The sequence below is a fragment of the Montipora capricornis genome, chromosome 9, assembly GCF_036669925.1.
Source record: "Montipora capricornis isolate CH-2021 chromosome 9, ASM3666992v2, whole genome shotgun sequence".
Lineage (NCBI taxonomy): Eukaryota > Metazoa > Cnidaria > Anthozoa > Scleractinia > Acroporidae > Montipora > Montipora capricornis.
The window spans coordinates 20,936,319-20,956,941 of NC_090891.1; the positions used below are offsets into that span (position 1 = coordinate 20,936,319).

The following is a 20,623-nucleotide window of genomic DNA, read 5'->3' on the forward strand; positions in this document are numbered from 1 at the left end:
ACCTCCGTTTATAAGCTGCTTTACAGCGTCTTTCTGCTGTTCTTTAGGAACTCGAGAAAATCCAAGCTCCTTAAGCTCCAGCAAAGAAGTTTCCAGGTTTTCTGGAATCAGGTCGTTGGATCAGCTTCCATCATATTTTGTCGTTACGTACGTACACTGTCACGATTTACTGTCAGCACTCGACTGGCGGTTCTCGCCCCATCCCTCTTGTTCAGGTTTCACGCGGCCGTAACATTCAACCGATTTCCCTGGTGTAGAAAAAGGTCTAGAATTTGGGTTGTGCCTGGAATAGTCTCCTTTGCTGTGTAGGCAGTTATTCTCTGCCTACACAGAGTGTTGTTCATCTTTCAAAACGGGTTAACACTGAAATTTGGTTTTATCAACGGAGTTGATAATGTAGAATCTCTGTACGGTGGCCAATTTACATTATCAACTCCGTTGATAAAACCAAATTTTTGTATACTACTTCCCCACCGACGCAGCACCACAGTTTCTTTAGAAACTACCCCTTTATTCATGGGTTAACACTGAGGTTGTCAGGTATTGCCACGTGACGTGTCACGAAGTGTCTCACCTCATTCCAGTCATAACTCTCAACTTTGAGGCATGGGATTCGTCTTTACTTAGCTAGTGTGCTCACGGGCAGACAACCCTAGGCCTAATAACGAGTCTTGATTTGTCTTGTTTGTCGTCCCTGACGACGTCACCAAACAAAGACTCGTTACCGAGCCACAAACAAAGACTCGTTACCAAACCGAACTCAACGGTCGCCGTGTGGTGTTCAAAGTGAAACCGGTTCTTTTCCATCGTTGTATCGTTTCGTTTTGGGACACTAACAGCCGCCTGACGTCACTGGCAGGGCTAACGGATCGAAATGAAAGAAGAACCTTTGCCCTTGAATTCTACGCTGGATTTGTGGCCGAAGGAACATTTTAACCAGGAATATTTGACTCAATTTGGTGGGCTCCTGAGAATTCAGTGTTCAGCCTTGGTATTTTACTATAATCGTTGACAACGGAGGAACTGATAATGGCTCAACTCGCGTCGAATCTGGGAAAAAACACACAGGAAGGAAGCGACCCACAATAGCAATAAGGTTAGGCTTTTTTTTTCGTAAAATTATCTTCTCAGGTCTTTTATCGGGGTTCCCATAAAAAATCCATATATTTGTTGGCTTCCCTCACACTGAGCTTGCGGCGCCTGTGCCTCCACCCATATAATAAAAACGACAGCGCGTGCAGCTTCCAAGGTTGAGTGCCTCGAGAATTTAGCCGAATTTCTCCCACTTCCAAAGGTCGCTCGCCTCCCAGCCTTGGGTACGTGAAAAGGTCGATAATTTAAGATTCCAGCATGGTGCCAAAAATTATCGCATTTACGCGGCTCCGCAACCTCACAATCCTGCTCGATGTTCAAGCTTCGCTCAAGTTTTTGCCATCGCCATATAATCAGGACAAAAGTGGTCGATCATTCAGTAGAATTTGATCAAAATCAAAATTACCAGTCAAAAAGCTTTTTAAGAACACGAGTTCTTAAATAAGATTTGGTTTGCACGAGTGACCGTTCTCAATCCTATGGGTAATAATTTCTCACGCAAGACTTGTGATAGGCTGTAAAGGTCTGGTTTCGCGGGAAAATCAATCTAAACATAACTCAGTTTGTAAAATGTCGTTGTGCAAATACAGCGAAGTCGTACGCTCCTAGTAACGGGCTCCTGATCAATGAAATAACATGGAGAGCCGTTCCTCTTCCTCTCTTCCCACTACCCTTACAACGCCTGGTCCACAAGTTACTGGGACGACCGAGACTGTAGAGTTTGACATCCCCTGGTTTATTCAAGCACAAATTTGCAGGCAACTAACACCTTTTGCAAATCTATTTAAGTTTAAGTTTCATTATACATAATTAAGAATTGGACTGTACAAGATTTAAATTGGATTTGAGTTTTGCGACAAGGGCGGTAAAAAAGAAAGCTTCATACAGATTTTGCAGCGAAAGATTGCCATTTGATAAAGGAAATATGGTCAATAATTAATTTCTAATGTTTTCCTGTTTGGGATTGAAATACAAAATTACCATACCAAGGAAAGCATATCTCAGGATCTTCGTAACCTGAACGTTAACAAGGATACCTCCTTTCGACGATCGAGAACTTAGGTGCAGTACACGAGCTGTTGGTGCCACTCGCGCGCGAATCTATCGCTATAACAGGGGTCGTGCTCGCAAGTTATCAAACGTTATTTAGCGAGTGAGAAACGAGATAAGAAAGCGCTACCTAGAGCTATGAAGTCGCCTGCAGAAGAATCAAAACCTAATAAAATACATTTTCAATTAATTGCAACTGCTGGAGTAGTTTCTTTAAAAAGGGAAGAACAATAATTTGGAAATTGAGCAACAGTAGATTGCCCATTTTCTCTGATTTAAATGCCCGTGAACAACAGGCAAAATCAGAGAACGAGGAAAGCAAGTTGTCCCTAACAGAAATTGCGAATTGATTAATGAAAAGTTTAAAGGTGGATTTCCTAGCTTGTGAACGGGATCCTGTTGGGGGCCAGTAACAAGTAAGTGAGCCTTAGAGGCAGACAAAAAGAGGAGGAAAAGGGGGGATTTTCACGTCCCCGCTGTTCCCTCTTTAGGGATTTGACAAAGTTCACTCCAGTTCTGACCACCGCAACGCAACCGACAAAGGAAGTCTTCCAGAGAAAACAGATAACAACGTTGTAAGCTCACTCGCAGTTCTCGTTAAAATTTCATGACTTCTTGCAGGAGCGGATGCAGGAATTTTCTTAGCAGGGCGTGCACCACTAAGGATTGGCGTAACTAACTGGTGACGTTTTTTTTTGCAGAATACCAGAATACCAGTTGTATTAGAAAGCCGCAGGTCATCTCAGGAAGGAAGGGTCCGCCCCTGCATTGAAGGAATGACTTCTGTAACTAAACCAACACCATCGATAAACGTCCTAATCAATATCACTTGTCACGCTGGAAATTGCCAAAAAAGATTCAAATAATAACTGATAGTTACCTTTATAGTCGATGTCTGTGTGATTGCCTGCGTAACTTCATTAAAGTTTTTCCAAATTTCAATTGCGCATGAGCATTTTAGTAAAAATTCTCTGCATACCAGCAATCATCAAATACTGAATCTGAGGTCAGAAACCAGCACCACCATTGCACATATTCATTAACATATATTTTTACAAGAGATCTGTTTGAAGTAATTGATTATCGACAGGTTTGAAGTACGATAACCAAGTTACAATGCAGTGACACGACAAACCAAGAAATGAAAGTCTGAAAGCCAGTAAATAGGGATCTTATGCGTGGACGACAACGCCCCCAACGAGAACGTCTTCTAAGAATATTATTTTCCGTTCTTGTAATAATTTCGTTATAACCCCAAGTCGTTCGGAATGGAAAGTGTGTATCAACATTGCAGGAATAAAATTAGCATGAACGGTGTGGTTCTTTGGGAAAATAATTAAAATGTTTCTTTAGGTTCTCACGTCCTCTACACAACCTCAAACTTGGCCAATTCACGTCAGTAGGGACCTTAAGCAGGGAAGACGACGACGGCTACGAGAACGTTGTCTAAAAATATTATTTCCCGTTACTACAATAATTTTGCGATTACTCCAAGTCGCTCGGCTTAGAAAGTGTGAGTCCACATTCCACGATTTAAATTGGTGAGAACGGTGGGGATATTTGGAGAAAAAAACTGAAACTTCATCGCCAGGTGCTCTAGTCCTCCACATGATGACCTCAAATTTGATAATTTCACGACGTTGTCAAGACGAGAACGGCAAAGAAATGTATCAAAATGTAAAACGCACGTGCAGCGCGTGCAAAGCTATTGTTTTTGCTAATTAAACCTATTGTTATGTGGCGTTTAAGCTCCCTTTTGTCAGGACGAATCGTCGTCGTCATCCTTGCTTAAGCTCCCTGTTGTCAGGACGAGAACGGCAAAGAAATGTACCAAAATGCAAAAAGCACGTGCGCGGCGTGCTGAGGTATTGTTTTTGCTCATTAATTTAATTGTTTTGTGGCGTTCTCGTAGCCGTCGTTGTTGCCTTGCGTAAGCTCCGACGACTTACCGTGATCAGGACACATGACATATTTAATTCATATCCATAATTATATTTTTTAACATTAAGCCTACACAACTACACTCCAGCCCTTCGTCCCTTGCAATGGTCCGAATCCCAACTCTCCTGAGAATATCGACTCCCAGTCGGACTTTGTGTCATGTTCAATCAAAACAAACACAAAGGTTACATTGACTTTCTAATCTCCCAACTTGAGCTATAAAAACATACGGGACGAAAAAGGAGAATTTGCACGTCGATTCAGACCACAAAACGAAGAGCTGGGAAAATTAAAATAGTTACAAAGAGTACCGATTTTCCTACAAAACTCAGATAGCCATTAGGACATCTTTAATTGACAGAATGCAAAAATGACCGCCGATTGCTTATTTTTTGTCTGTGTTAATTTGCCTTACTAGCCTCGTTAGCGCATGTAAAATTCAAAAAATTTTTGCTGTAAAACGAGGCTAGTCAGATCAGTTTGCACAAGCATAAAAGAATAATTTATTGCCGGCCATTTTCGCATTCGGTATATGCCAATGATTCGAAATAAAATGGAATGATTCATGATATATTAGCTGAATTAATTTTTTCATATGCCCCAGTCTTGCTTGAGAGCTTTGACCGCGCTCTGGATTTTAGTCATGGGTCCGAGTTTATTCTCAGTTAACGACTCCAGCATTTCTTGCGTCAGTAGTAGAAGAGCGCGACCGTCGATTTCCTAAAAAAGGAAAAAAATAATGACAATTCAAAGGGAACCCTTCCAGAACAAGTCAGCGTTCTTTGACCTTATCAAACGAGTTGATAAAAGATCGAATTGCCACCGTGAAAAGATAAAATGGCTGACGTTTCAAGCGATAGCCCTTAGTCTTCGACATTTAAACTCATTTATATTTAGGGCCAAAACTGAAGAGCAAATGAGCACACGCCAAAAATACATTTTTCTTTTCCTCGCGACAAACGCGCTGTTTGCCTTTGCTTTACGGCTTTTCAAGTTTAAGGAAGCCATTGTAAACGCAAACCCAAACGAAACGGAAACAGAGCAGGGGTATAGTTTTCGACCAATCTAGTTGCATCCATAGTTACTACAGGAGAATGGTTATGAAACGAGACAAGTTTCTTTGTTGTAGGTTTTTGTTCTCTTTTTTGGCTATGACCGTGCACAAAACACAATAGTTGTTTACTCCTGAACTGAGGAACTAACCAATAGAAACGTGTTGGTTACGTAATTTATGCATAGTGTATGAGCGCGGTCGTGGACTTTCCAACCTAAATCTTGGCATCTTGTTTGCCCCTTTGATGTTTGCCGAGCTTCCAAACCATCCCCTCTATTAACTATGTTGCGTCCAAAGAGTGAACGCACTTGCGTCTGCGTCTACTTACACGTGTGAGGAGGACTTTACAAAACTCATTTAGAAACAAGAATACTGCTTAACTTCACAGCGAAAAGTCCTCTTATCACGATGAACGAGAGAAATACACACCTCTTTGACGAAAGCTTCGGCGTAATTCGAGCATCCGATGGAGTACATGAAGTTAGTGACCTCCTGTACGTTCCACAGACGAGGGTCCTTGCCGCTGTTACTGCTCTGATATAAGAGCACTGAAGCGGCGTCTGATCCCTGCGATTCGGATGATGAGGGAAGATTACTGGTGGAGGAAACCATGGAGTCGTGCGATGAATCCCTCTCCGTGGCTAGGTGCGACACTGCTCCGGCAGAGTGCTGTTGATATTTGGTATGCAGAGGCAGACCTACGAGGCCGGCTGGCGATGGGACGCCTGAAGCCGAATCATGGAGAGCGCGTCCGTCGCTTGATGAGGTGACCCCGTTATCCTTGCCTGGAAGGAGTGAAGCGGAAAGAAAAAGAGTCTCTTTAAAGGCCCACCTTCGCCCAAAAGTCATTGCGGTCGTTTGTTTTTGTTTTTCAAATGATGACTTGTCCAAATAGCGATGTGATTGGCTAAAGGCACTCAGGCGAATCACGCGGGAAACAACATGTCAGATATTTAAGTAATTCCGTGTCACAGGAAATTCAGTCACGGTGCGCAATGACTTTTGGGCGAATGTGGGCCTTTAAGTAAAGGGGTTCCTCTTTATATTGGCGGCCAAATTAAATACTCTTCTGTCTCAATGCCAATACGCCTATCTAGCCTCGCTACGACGCGCAAGTTTCAAAAGAATTTTTCTTTCAAAATGACCGAGGGAGGTAGGTCTAATTAACATAAATACAAAGGAAAGTAAAGGTGGTCGCCATTTATGAAAGTGGTCCATGGAAAAAATGGAACCACGTGTACTACTTGAAATAGACCAACACATTAAAAAGGCTGACCGGAGGCTGGAAGTCTGATGCCTTCTGTTGTAAAAACCCCATACAGAGCTTAGAATCATATTGTATCCATGGTCGTGGTCGTTTGGCATCAACCGATTCAACCAAAATCGGTTCACTTGTTTGGCCAGGTTGTAGTTTTGGAAACTAGTTGCTTAGCAACGGGCGAGAGGATGACTAAAAAATCAGAGGCCTTGTTGCAAGTTGTAGTTTTTCAATAAAACACATTTTGCAAACTTTTACGGCTTAAAACAAGGTATCTCTTGCCTCCTGGTAATAATTATCACCAAGTGTCACCTGCAGCTGGAGACATGCTAGACCAGTTTAGGCCCAAAATAACGAAATCAGATGCTATACGTCGTTTTCAAGCATTTCAACCACGTTCGGAGCAGATTGAAAGAGTGATTAACCAATCCAATCAAGAACGCTTTTCACGCAGTAGAACTCAATAGAACACAACCTAACACTAACCTTTTAAGCAGCAAGTTTGTGTACAGTGCCCCAAGGGATATCGAATGGAACTTATGAACTCTGAGCAACACCCTAGGACTTCACAGACTCGCTTAAGATACGGCTGTAAATGTTCTGCCTTGTTCACAACTCTGACACGCCGCATTAGCCGCTTGCCATTCTTGCTCTTCGTCTCGATACAAACCGTACCGCCTAGCTGTAACTCCCTGCAATAAAACAACAAAAGAGGGCTTTGGTACGAATGTAATCGTTCCTTGAAGTTCGTTTTCATTATTGACGCATGGATAGGCACAAGCTACATACACATGTGCATTAAATTGTTGTTAATAATTGTGCCTTGTTACAAAGTTTGCGTGTGTTTATTATGGTTATGCTTGCGTCACTGGTGAAAAACCAGCTTTAACAGTGTGAGGTCAAAAATTCTAAACTATTTCCTTCTTGGCAAAAACATTTTACGTGCCACTTTTTCACCACCCAACGAACCGTGCAGTTTCCCGCGCTTTGGGCAACTGCATTGGCTTCTTATCATGATTCTGATTGGTTCATGTTTGTACTAGTGAAAACAACTGAGGAATCACAGTGGACGGAGAAAATCAAATGAGCCAATCGTAGCGCAAACATGCAGCCGGCACTAAACGCGGGAAAAAGTGTGGGAGCAAGTAACACTGGGTTTTGCTATTTTTCCTCTAATTGGCAGATATTGTGAGGCAAATGTTTCTGTGCTCATCTCTAATATAAAACAGGGCTCGAAATTAACGAAAAAATCCAGTCGCATTTTGCGATAAGATACGAAAATTTTGTCGCAATTTCGCAAATTTTAGTCGCAAAATCGCCGCGCTGCATTGTGTTGTCAGCGGTTTAGCAAAAAAATATGAGCCCACAATACTTGTGTGTAAAGAAACCGCTGAAAATGGCGAATGATCGAAGAAATGGAGCTGTGCACGTAACATCGCAGCTAAATTACTCTACAATTACGCTATCTTCAGAGAAAAGTCACAGCGAGAAACAAAATAACTTTGTCATTTCTTTATTTATTTTAGCAAAAGTGGCAGCAAAGTGGCAACTGCTAACCCTTTTGTTTCGAAACAGCGAAGGTGACAACAAGTCGCAAATTTGCGACTTCTCCAGATATTTTAGTCGCTAAGGGAAAAATTTAGTCGCAAATGCGACTGTATTGGTCGCAATTTCGAGCCCTGTAAAACCCCACTAACAGCGAAATTACGTAAAAAACACAAAATGATTACTTCACGTTTTGTTCACAAACACTTGGTCTTTGTACCTATTCTTTTTGCTCTGGTAAAATTCGCGGCTAAATAGTTCCAAGACTTGCTTGGGACTGAGGGAGGACGACACGAGATGTTGCATACACAGGCGCATAATGTTTTGTTTTTCAGGTCCAACAACGGAGCCGCGGACAGCATCGGGAAGACTGCGCACCAGGTCGCGATTCAGGTTGGGGCCCAGGCAACAGCGCTTGTTTATATAGACGATTTCTTGCGGATACAGGGGTTTAGCGGCTGAAAGACAAACACGAAATGATCAATAATCACTCATAAGTTGAGATGGGTGGTGTTATTCAGTTAATTGTTTTCTTCTTCCCACTAACCTTTCTTTTTCTGGCCGTCATCATCTGTGGAGGTTCTCCTCTTTACTGGTCGGCTCATGGGTCTCGGTACAGTTTGTCGACTGACATCTGTTACCGGTCCATACCGCTCCACGTATCTGTCTGGCATTGGGCTACAAATCATAAAAGAAAATATTTCAGTCTATTTTAACTTTAATTTGGACACTTTGACCCCTGGAACTCTGAAAATAGAGAAATTCTTATAATCTTCTCTCGAACCTCTTTCTTGTAAATTTATCAAAATCGCACAGTCACGGGCTTTCTTATGACGACACTTAAGGATCCGGAATGAAATAACTGATATCTTCCCCAGGGCAAAGGTCTTTTTTGGTCAGGGTCCTGGGTTGAGCAAATTTGTAGACTTGAAAGAGCAAGGACATTTGAGGCCGTTCAGGTTCAAAATCATTTTACTCAACCGGTGGAATTGAAATGTCAAACGGTTTGAAAATTCGCAATGATAGCAAACGAGATGGCGAGTTTCACTTCTGGCTATACTTTCAACCTCTAGCGCACAAGTACTGATGTGAAAATCAAATTTTTACCGTTCTGTTTTTACTAAAGCTCTTTTTTGCGAATATTTATCTTAAGGCAGCTTCTTTTATCGTAATTTAAGGGGGTCCTTCTTAACTTCTAGCCTGTTGCTAGGAACGAAATTCTGCTAGCGAATTGTTAGCAGTGTTCTCGTGCAAAAGTGCCGCCCGCTGACCGAGCATCTCAATGGCGGAAAATATGAAACGTTTAACTCTCTGAAAAACTGATTAAAAGACTTGAATTTATCTGTGATCCTTTGTTTATGTTCTTGTTTAGGACATTATGTCTTACGCAATGCCGAGGCGTAGTTTGAAGGGGCTGTCAGCTTCGACTGCGCAGTCGAATCAATTGGCCGGAGAAACTAGTGGATCATACAACCACTGTTCAAGAAACAAGTAAAAAAATTCTACGCAAGGTAAGCCGACCAAATTTTCGAACGATACAGCTACCTCTTTCTCCAAAAGCAAAAATCAGCAGTTAGCGGCCTTCCTGTTCCAGCTGGACAGGATGAAAATCAACCCAACGCGACGCGGAATTGTCTCACATAGTTACAAGTCAAATGCAAAACATTTTAAGAAGATATGGACACTACTTTAATCACGCAACTACCAACATGATGCAAGTTGTGGACTCCGAGTTTGTGTTTACAAGAACCGAATTTTCAGGAGAGGTTTTCGAGACAAAAGAATGCGAAAAACGCCTACTTTACATGTCACGAAGAGACAAAACCAGACTGGTGGAATCCCTAGCTTAATTTGAACTGATATGCAAGAATGCGTATGCGTAACTAGTGTCAGTCTTCATCCGAAAAAGATGCGGGTTTCAAAAGAAAAAAGGAAAATGGTCGCAACGCTATTATTTCCACACGACAGGAAAGATAAAAACCACCCGCATCATCCTGCGTATGGGATTATCGTTTTTTAAAAGTAGATCGTACATGATTGCTACAAATTTGTGATCATAACCCTTAAGAAACGTAACATCTTCGACAAAATTCAAAATTTCAACAAAGCCATACGACGCATTTACGCTACTGAACTTCTACGTCTGATCATGTGAATTTTATTCGTTCAAATTGTATCCTGCGTTAGTTGTAGGGTGTTTTCTATTGTGGTCCCGTGACTTCACCAAATATGGTCAACGTTCATTAACTGAGTGTGTTCACAAAGCGGGTTGTCTATCGCCGTTCTCGGACCTGAGAAATGGCCGATGGGAGTGTACATAAGAACAGGGCCTGAAGTCAAAAAGAACCCCCCTTAAAGGTTTTTTTTTAAGTAAGTGGTCTGACTGAATTTGAAACTAGACTTCCACAAATGTTGCTAGTTTAGAAATACGGCCGCTGAGCGCTGAGTTTGTAACTTCGTCCATTTCTCAAAATTAAAACCGAGGAGGTCAATGCAAAATGAAAATGACTCTAAATAAAAAGCCGAACTTGTTATAAAACACAAAAACAATATCTAACGCCAGTATGCAGATGTGTTAATGGAAAAAAGAAAACGAAAAACTAAATAAACGTGTGCTTTTTTTTGTTTTCTGTTTCATCGTTCCAAAATTAGGCTCCGATTGAGAAGCCATTCAACTCGTGCCTTGTGTTTCATCAGGGTTTCCAAACACTCGAAAACATTCCTCAAATTCTTCTTCGTGTTTCCAGGGATGTCGCTAAGCGCCGGCAGCCAGTGAAAATCGTCGCCTGAGAAAGGGGTGATCGCCGGCTGAATTTTGGCCGTCGATTGTAGTCACTGAGAAGATCGCAAATTATTCTATACAAAGTTTAAAAGTCATTCTATGTGTTAACAAAAACAATTGAATATCTGTTAGTATTATCACTAGACTTTATCGACACTGGAAATGAAATAAAATCGTTGTTTTAAGGACAGTGTGCGTGTCTTCTCTGTCCGAATTCGGCGTATTCACCATCTGGAAGAATGCCGGGTGTTGCGAGACACTGGGAACAATCTTTTTACCAGATCCCTTTGACGCTCAGAGCATGAACTTATCGCCTCAAGAGAACCTTTAACAGGATAAATTTATTCTTAGCTACATCCCTGTGTTTGGAAACCCTGATGAAACACTTGGACTCGTTTTTGAAATATTACTTTGTTAATGAACAGTTTACCTTTTTACATAGACCTTATTCATAAATGGCGGTCAATTTATAATTCTTTAGTTGAAGTGCAAATTAGCCTACCAGGCCTCCATACCATACAGTGAATTGAAAAGAATTCTTGCTTTAAAATGAAGCTTGGTAGGCTAATTTGCACGTGGACAAAAGAATTATAAATGTGACCGCCATTTATGCATAAGGTCTATTACATAATTGGGGACTCGGCGAATTCGAAAACCAACTGTATGCTAACAATTATTTCCGAGTACATGTATAGATGAAGTTAATTCATTCATCCACAGCTTCAGACAGTGGTCCTTGCGAGAACGAGACGCGGTGTGAAGTCGTCTTTGCGTGGTAACATTTTCACACGCGAGTTACATGTTCCCTAAAAAATGACAGGGTTAAAACAAATAAGGATATAGTTACCCTGGCGGCTGCAAAGGATGTGATACGGAGGCACAGAAGCTAACTGGGAAAATATCCAGGGAGTCCATATCAACCAGTTGATCATATGATTCATCCCATCCATCAAAGTGAATTCTCAGTAGAGGCCCCTTTATATCAGTTACTGTTGCTGGACATATCAGGGCTGGTTCACGCAGATCCACGGCTTCGAGTTTGCTGCCTATCTTAAATCCGTTTTCACTTCTACTCTCCTGATTTACGGGTAAAGTATAAAGAAAAAGAAAAATGATTAGTTTTTCGGCGCGCCTTGTTACCTTCAGAGACATAATCAATGTTCAGTGTTACTAACATCGTTGTATCGGTCCGTACCGTCACTTATACGGATCCTCGGTCCGTAAGTTACAGCACGGACCTCGAACTCGGTTAGTAAGAGGTATTTTTTATCGCTTACCTGTTTAAATAAATATGATGGAGCTTCGATACCCCCGGTCTTGGCGAGATATTCAGGCCAGCTGAATGTAACTGTAGTGTAATCTGTAGCGGGATCAAAAAGAATAAGTTGAATAGATGTACTTTCCGACGATGGTTCGTGGATACTCGGAACTCGGAAAAAACGCGGGAACTCCAAACAGGATTCGAACCTTCCGATTGCGTGTAAGAAACTGCTTAGGTTCGTATCCCACCAAAGGTGAGGCCGGGAAAGCCTCGTTTGATTCCGTTCGTTGACGAAAAATGACGAGGATCCACCTCTAAGCCTGTTGGATTCCTCTAACGCTGTCACGAGTAACCTCCACATTCGACGCAAATGCGATCGCTACAGACTTTTTTATACTACAACCTTTGTAGCAAGCGCTTCCGCAAGAGCCCCGGAGAGACTTTTTTAATTGCATTTTGGCCACGCCAAAACTGATAGGCGTTTTTCTCCGTTGAGTATTCCCTCATATTGTTGCTCCAGTTTTCGTGTGTTCGAAATGTGCATGGCTTGCTTCGTAAGCCATTACGAGTGCTTGTAAACTCACGATCACGCGATCAAATACCAAGGAAAAATTGTGAAAAGATAAAACATACTTTACCTCTTGGTGGATGCAGCTGGAGATTATACGACTGCGCCCATCCACACGGAAAAATATTGGTTGAATTAGCATGGCAAACAAAGTAAGTCGCCAATGAGTCCACCCCAAGAACGAAGTAGTTAAACCGCAGCACTTTGATCACGGTGACGACGCATACATGGCTGGGGTTAAAAGGATCAATAGCTTCGAATTTCATGCCCACTTTAAATTGGTGCACACCTGGGGCAGTACCGGTGGAATCCTAAAAAAATGGAAAGAGAGAGGAAATTAAATAAGCTTCTTCTGATATCCAACATAACTGATGCTACAGGGCCTCACCTACATCATAAGCCAGCGATAAAGGAATTTCGGGACGCATTTCATCGACAGCAAAAAGGAGAAAGACAGGGATAACCATTAAAACTTGATGTTCTTGAATTTCATTCACGCATAAGAGCAGTTCCTCCACGAAGGGAGAATCGCCCAGTGGTCCATTTGCCTTTCACGTACATTTTCAAACAGGCAGAAGTTTTGCGAAGACTGTCGAACCGTTGTGAAGAAAATACGAGAGAAGTAAAAGTTCAAACCTGCACAAAAAATTCTTGAGGTGCATCAAGGGAATTTGCCAAATCATCTGCTAAAAATTCATTCCATTTGCTGAGGCTGTGCTTCCATCCTGAAATTGAAAATGATGTTGAATTAGTAAACCAACTCGACAGTTGATCAAACGTATTTTTCCGCGCTCCGTGCCGGCTGCAAAGATGAATTTTCAGTTCTGATGGTCAATTTATGTCTGCTCCAACCTCACGCGATTGGCCAGACACATAACTTGTTATTTGATATGTTGTCTAACAAATTAGTTCATAGAGTGTGACAATTCGAAAAGATATTTCGTGTTATAGAGCGCCAACTTTGCAGACCTTTGTATCACTGGGTGGTTCAAGTGACAGTGGTAGTCAGGGACTTCCACAGAAATCGAAAGATAGAGAATTCGCGTAGGCAACTAAGCTTACCAATAGGCGGCTGTAACGTGTGCCCAACCAAAGATGACCAGCCAATAGGATGGATCTCTGATGACTGATAGTGACACCAGAAGTCCTCAGCTACGTCGTCATCGAGTCCATCGTATCGCATCCTGAGGCGATCGCCAATGACATCCACGATGGTGGCTACACACATTGAATACATATTCTTGCGATCTGCTACCTCAACTTTCATTCCTTTTTGGAATCTGTTGTAGGCTTGACTTTGCAGCTGTTGTAGAAATTCAGCTGAGAAGGTCTTGGCTCCAGATAGACATTTGAAGAGATAGTCCCTCCAGTTCCCGCACTTTTCTCTGATCGCTGGAGAAAAACACGACACCAATGACAATTTCAAACTGAATACCTGTAAACTTTATTGTAACATTCATCAACGTACTTACGCCTAAATTGGAATACTAAAGCGGTAAGCACAGTCCAATATACCCCCTTTATATGACTGCTTTGGGATCATTCCACGCACCAGTGGCTCACCTCGCGACGTTTAAGACCAAGAGTGAATTAGCTAAGAGTGTTTCTCAATCAATTTGCGGTCATGCCCCACCACAGTTAAAATGGACTAAAAATAAAGCCATTAACAACTTCTCACCGACTGACATCACTGAAGGCCCTCTCGTGAAATCTCCAAAAATTTTCGAGCCTACCTCGCGTGCTACGAATCATTCAATATCTATCTTGAATAATGTTGAGTAATTTAATGTAGTCTTGAAACCAAAAGCAATTTACCTGGAGGTGGGATAAGCAGTTTGTTTCTCTTGGCACACCAACCAACTGGATGGATGTTTTTCGATCTCAAGTCAAACCAGAAGTCTCCGGCTGGACTGGACTCGTAACCTTCATAGCGGAGCTGAACTATGTAATGCTTGATCTCAATGACTGTCGCCACCCAAAAAGCTACATCTGTATCATCCACAACATCCATGCTGCAATTCACCACTTCGACCTTCATTCCAACATGCACGCCCTTCAAACAAGGGCTCAAGCTGACCTGAAACCAAAAATAAACAAATATTATTGTTATATACCTAGACTTTCGCTCAACAAAACGCGCACTGTCATTGGTTGATTCTTAGTCACGTGATCAAATTCAAATGTAACCCAACCGGGATACAATTCCGTAGTTGTTGCCCGCTCCGGATGTTTTGCTGCGATTGTTGCAGGAAAAGTCTAAATAAACACAAAGCACTTAATGTCTTGTCCCTCGGGAAACTAGTTAGTTTTGTTTTCCCTCGAGTCCTGATGTTTCCCTCGACTTCGTCTCGGGAAACATGAGGTCCCTCGGGACCATACATTAACTATATACTAAAACAGTAGACAGCGTTGAAGGCGCGTTTTGATTGCCCACTCAAACTCCGAATATCCTTAAAATTTGCTATTTACCTCCGAGCAACTTGTGCGGGATTTACACCCAAAAATATTGTAATCGTTGCAGGGATAAAATTCACTTTTTTGTGCCACATTATCTCACTGTTTTAGTATAAAACTAAAACAACTAAAGCCGTCAGTGTCGGTGGCCACATCCACTTCGGTGAATAGTTCAGTGTTAAATATTACAAATTTGGCGTCTATCGAAAAGTGCTAAAACCATTTAGCTTCGCGGATCGGTAAGCATCCACCACCATTTCCCTTTAATTAACAATTATGTGAATATTGGTGATTATTAAAAAGTGGATCATTGGATAATGCAATTCGAGAGTTTTGATTGGCTAAGCCATCATGGGTTATGAGCCATTATACCATGATACAAACACTACAAACACGGCAAGCATATGCGTGATTTTTTGGGCCTTTTTATTTTTATTGTAGTCTAGTTTTCTATATTTTGGGGGCGTTTTTAATAAAACAATTATTCCACTCGCGCTTGTTGGATATGAGATGATTAAAGCCAACTCGGCGCTACGCGCCTCGTTGGCTATCTATCATCTCATATCAAACGCGCGCTCGTGGAATAATTGTTAAATATTTACCGAGACGTAGTCGAGGCAAATCAGACATCACTATGAAAAATCTGATTGGTCGAAAGCATTCAATCAATTCACAATAGCTTGTGAACTTGACATGATAAATGTAATATTTACTGCAGATATTACATTTATCATGTCAAGTTCAACGTCTGCCTGGTTACTAAGCCCCTTGGAGTCTTCTCCTCAGAAACAAAATGGCTGAACGCTTCGCTTCTGTTTCTGAGGATGATTTGAATTACATTTCGAGCGTTAGCTCTTTGTCGGAATAATTCACTCTAGCGAAGGGCTAACGCTCGAAACAGCTTACAAATCTTCAAACTTGCAGTGGTTAATTTACCTTTAACAACTTGGTGATGGTGAGATTTTAGCATGACGTTTACGTGAAACGCGAACGGCAAAAGTGACCATAATTTTCCTGCCATTTTTTGCGTTTGCCGGTTGCTGTTTCTTCTTGTTTGTCTTCTACATAACAAGTTTTTTTTTGTGAAAAAAAAATAAAAACCAAAACCATTTTCTGGTAAGTCAAACAAGGAAAAAATAAGTTTCATTTTCCAATTTTCTTCATGAACTCGTGTTGACTCACATAGCAGCTTCATCGAAACTGGCAAAATTTGGACAGGTAAAAATTTTCATTTTATATAGCGTCTTCTTCTAAAAACAAGGAAGACTCCGAATTGTTGTTGTTTTTTTTTGTGAACTAAATACTCCAGATTAACAGAGTCCATTCGACGTTTGACGTGAGGCTAAATCCCTCTATTGACTCGAATGACGAATGTACCATAACCGTACGATTAATTGCTCGGATGCTCTTCCACTGAGCTACTGTCTAAAAGCTTCATTGCCTGACAAACTTACAGTAGGTCATAAACTTATCGGTACTGCATATTACTCAAATGATGAACAGTGGCGTTACTTACGTGTTGAAATAAATGAGTGGGGGCTGCTTTTGCAGCTGTTTTCTTCAAGTATTCTGTCCAATCAAAACTGCGATTCTGCCAGTTCTCGCCAACATCTTACAGAAAAAAAGGATTGTCGTTAGTGGAATAACTTAAGAAAGAAAATTGTCGTTTTTTTTCATGGACAAACTTGCGCAAAGATCTTCGTGTCTGTTCTGTTTGTACATCATAAAGACGGCCACCAGACACATTTAAGACAAATTCTGTTATTGATTTTGGTGATACAACATGACAATTAAGGCGGGCAATTGCATCTGTGTCTGTGTTTTTACCGCACCACAAATATGTCCTTTAATTCACCCCAAACCGAGAATCCGCCTCAGATACTTAAGCCGTGTTCACATTAGGCCTAGATTATGATCGAATTATAATCGAATTAAATATGAAATGGGTTCACATCAACTACTTGCAGTCCCTGATTATAACTCGATTATAATTACTTCAAACAACCTCAAAGGGGTTGTTTGAAGTAATTACAATGCGTAATTGAACAGAATGGCGAGCACGTGGTGGTATGAGCAGAGGAAACTTCTAATCGCTTTATGGAGCGATCGTTTGGATTTGTCTTCTTCTATTCTCGGAAGCTATCCTTGGTTCTCTTCTCGCCTCAAGCACATGATGGTGATGATAATAGTGGCAGCCACGCGATACGGCGCCATTTTGTCTCACACTGCGAGGTTACCCTGCGTATTGTATTTGAATTTTCGCAGATGTGAACAGAACCATAATTGAATAAAATTGAAAGGAGTATGATAGCCTGGTATTTACTTCAGTTGATCATAATCAACGTTGAGTGTGAACACGGCTTTAGTTCGTCCAGTCTTAACAAAACACGAATGAAGAGAGAGCCTTATCATCCGTCTGGACGAATTATGCGTATGTGTTATTAAAAGGCCGATAACAATCAAACCGCAAAATACCAAATGACTCAAAGTACCTTCTCTCGACAATGGAACTGCACTTGCGCTGGGTGCGTCAATGTCATCCTTAAATCAAATGTGAATAACATAGAGTTACTTTCACTGAACTTCACCTTAAGAGTGATTTCCAGACATACATGTATTGACCACAGCAACATTTGAACACAACTACCAATATAGTTCCGGTATTGTTTTTCCACGCTGTTTAATAAGTTGGTTCAAACCCCACTAGGATTACAACATTTGGATGGGAAAGTTGACATAACTTTGGTTGTTGATGTCATTCACGAAAATAGCCTATTTGTGCTTCTGGTTAGCTCCTAGTGAATCTTGCGTAGTTCCAGTCCTTTGTGAGAGGGAGGGAACGGTTGGTTTGGCAGTTCATTCCACTTTTGTCCCCACTCGCACTACCCAGGAATCACTAGGAACTTGCCATTAGTAAAGTAGACAATTCGCAATTTACCATGACTATGCATGATGGTTCGCTTAAATCTCTCCTATCAGAAAACAGAGCAAAAGCAATTGCGACTTGTACTCTCTTTCTCATGCATAGTTCTGACAAGGACTGCACACGCCAGATCTTAAATTCCCTCTTGCCACTAACAAAGAAACATAACGGCAATTTGTGCGATACATGAATGAAAGCCTTGATCTACTTATTGAATATTTTGGTCTTTTGGGAAAGTCATCAACTGCTTATTAACAATACCAACCACTATAGTTTTAATACTGCGACAAAAGAACTCACAAAAGAGTTACTTCACAAGAAATAATTTTCTGCTCAAATATAGCTTTTAGGCCTGATAAGTGAACACACCATATGCATGGACACATACTTCATGATAAAAGGAAATTGAGAAGGCCTTTACAATATTGAAGTGTTTACTATAATTAGTACTGATAAACATGATTTATGTCTAAGCACCCATTTTAAAATGGTTGGCATTAACATTGGTGATAATTAAGTATGGATAGAAGTTAAATAAGATTAAAAAAAATGGAACGTTTTTTACTTGTTTCATTAGAAAAGAAGTAATTGGAGTTCCTACGATGCAAAAGAATCAAGTTTGAGGTTTTTTTATATTTCAACAATCACTGGACAACTCATCATCTATTAACTTCAAAATCTTGACAGCCTAACAGTAATATACATATAGACACAGCGCCACAACAAATACAGTACCTCATCTCCCACTTGATCTAAAGCATTCCCACTGGAAGCTGTGTTTGCTGTAGAAGCTATTGCAGAAGTTGATCCTGCCAAAGCAGATGCTGCTGCTGTTGCATTGTGATGTCTTTCTGAAGTTCTGTGTTTCTTTTTTGGAGTGCCAATCTTTTCTCCTTTCGACTTCTTTTTAATATTCGACGCAGAGTATCTTTTTGCGCACTCCATTTTACAGAAGCGCTTGGACTTTGAGAAAAAGTTTTCCTTTACTCCAATGTAGCAACAGAATTCACACTTTGCTGTATCGGACAAAACAGTCACTAGGTTAGAAAGAAGGTCGAGTTTTAAAGAAACTTTATGGTGTCGGTCTGAAGTTCTGTGTTTCTTTTTTGAAGTCCCAATCTTGTCTCCTTTTGACTTCTGTTTAATATTGGATGCGGATGAGTATCTTTTTGCACATTCCATTTTACAGAAGCGTTTGGACTTTGAGAAAAAGGATTCCCTTATGCCAATGTAGTTGCAGAATTCACACTTTGCTGTATCAGATAAAACAGTTACCACATTAGAAAGAAAGTTGAGCTTGGAGAAAATGTTACCACAGAAATTATGAGCATTTAGCATAAGATGAAGACAGCAGTAGTCTGCTACACAGCCGCTCTCCTCCCGACACAAATGTTGGTTGTGTGGGGAGGAGCGTTGCGTGACCACACAAAGAATGGCTGGGTACGAGACTAAGACAGCAGCCATTAAACCTCAAGATTTTTGGGTCAGACCTGCTTCCCACCCTCCCCCCATGACCAAAATTTTCTTGTCCCCACCGGTCAGATACATGCACACATAAAAAGTGTGCAAAAGAAAGAAATCAAGCACCACCACTTTAAATTCAAGAGCTCACTCTTGTCCAGAAATGCACACCAATGAGACATGCACTATTAAGCGTTACCATCGGAGACAGATGCTCGGCTCTTCATGCAAACATGAATTACTACATTCCATGGTAACCAGAAGTGAAACGAATGACATAACGTCTGGCATTTACGATGCTTCAAGGTAGACAAAGTTTCCCATTAAGTCGAATCAAGAGCATTAAGCACAGCACCATTTTTACAGCTGTAGCTAAACGTTTAAGTACACGATTTCTTGAGCCACTTTGTGATTTTTATTGCTTGCATTCCTGGACAAAAGTGATGTTTATGAGGGGTTTTATGTTTGTGGACACCTAATGAGATTTATCATAAAAGTTCATTCAATTTTAATAAACCTACAGGCAGTGCTTTTTCCATGAGAGTCCTGAAAGTTTTAAAGGTTATTTGTTTTGACAAGATCCCCTACGTTTCTTGAAAAGGACAAACATATCATTGATATTTCACGATAAGCAGATTGTAGGGCATATTTAGCTCAAAAACAAAGGTCACAGGTCAAGTCAATACTGAAACAACACAAACTCTTTACCAAAGCTTATCTTTAAAAAAACCAAACAAACAAAAAACATCAATATTTAGGCCAATCTTTAAGCTTAAACTCGATCTTAGGCTTAACAGTACCATCAGCAAAGGATACACATGTAGACTTGTTTGACCAGACTTGTACCCTGTGAAAGAACCTGTTACAGCCTGAATTACATGTAAAGCACTCGAGACAAAGTTTTAGGTACTTTCAAGAAATGGAGGTGTAAAATTAATGTTAAGAACGACATGAATGTTAAGTGATTCTTGCTGTGTTCTTCCAGCATTAAAGCATCATCGCAAGCTGTGATAATCAAATAAATCTACTGTAGTTGTCAATCAATGATCTGACAATCTGCTTGTTCTGTCAAAATTACATTCCCTTCTTGAGTGACTATTAATTATTATTTTTTTCAAATCTGGGTTTAAAAAGGCTGCAAAAATCTGTGTTTACTTTGTGGTTCAGTTGGTAGCATTAATTAATTAATTTAAGATGTAACAAAATAATTATTAATTTAAGAAGAAATCATTTA

At 40.8% G+C, this 20,623-nt stretch overlaps 1 protein-coding gene across 2 annotated transcripts in view; it reads right to left on the reverse strand.

The window, feature by feature from the left end:
- Positions 1–3,168: 3,168 nt before the first annotated feature.
- The window catches only part of LOC138016679 (lethal(3)malignant brain tumor-like protein 2), a 32,922-nt gene continuing 15,467 nt past the window's right edge, over positions 3,169–20,623 (reverse strand). For both annotated transcript variants that reach the window (XM_068863866.1, XM_068863867.1), the window contains 14 exons: positions 18,664–19,181; positions 17,498–17,546; positions 16,522–16,616; positions 14,367–14,628; positions 13,614–13,943; positions 13,188–13,276; positions 12,622–12,862; positions 12,000–12,082; positions 11,570–11,799; positions 8,488–8,618; positions 8,161–8,398; positions 6,882–7,087; positions 5,567–5,922; positions 3,169–4,803 (listed from right to left, as the gene is read on the reverse strand). In XM_068863866.1, coding sequence (XP_068719967.1) covers positions 4,675–4,803; positions 5,567–5,922; positions 6,882–7,087; positions 8,161–8,398; positions 8,488–8,618; positions 11,570–11,799; positions 12,000–12,082; positions 12,622–12,862; positions 13,188–13,276; positions 13,614–13,943; positions 14,367–14,628; positions 16,522–16,616; positions 17,498–17,546; positions 18,664–19,181 — 2,957 coding nt within the window. In that variant the 3' untranslated portion in view covers positions 3,169–4,674. The remainder of the gene's footprint in view (positions 4,804–5,566; positions 5,923–6,881; positions 7,088–8,160; positions 8,399–8,487; positions 8,619–11,569; positions 11,800–11,999; positions 12,083–12,621; positions 12,863–13,187; positions 13,277–13,613; positions 13,944–14,366; positions 14,629–16,521; positions 16,617–17,497; positions 17,547–18,663; positions 19,182–20,623) is intronic.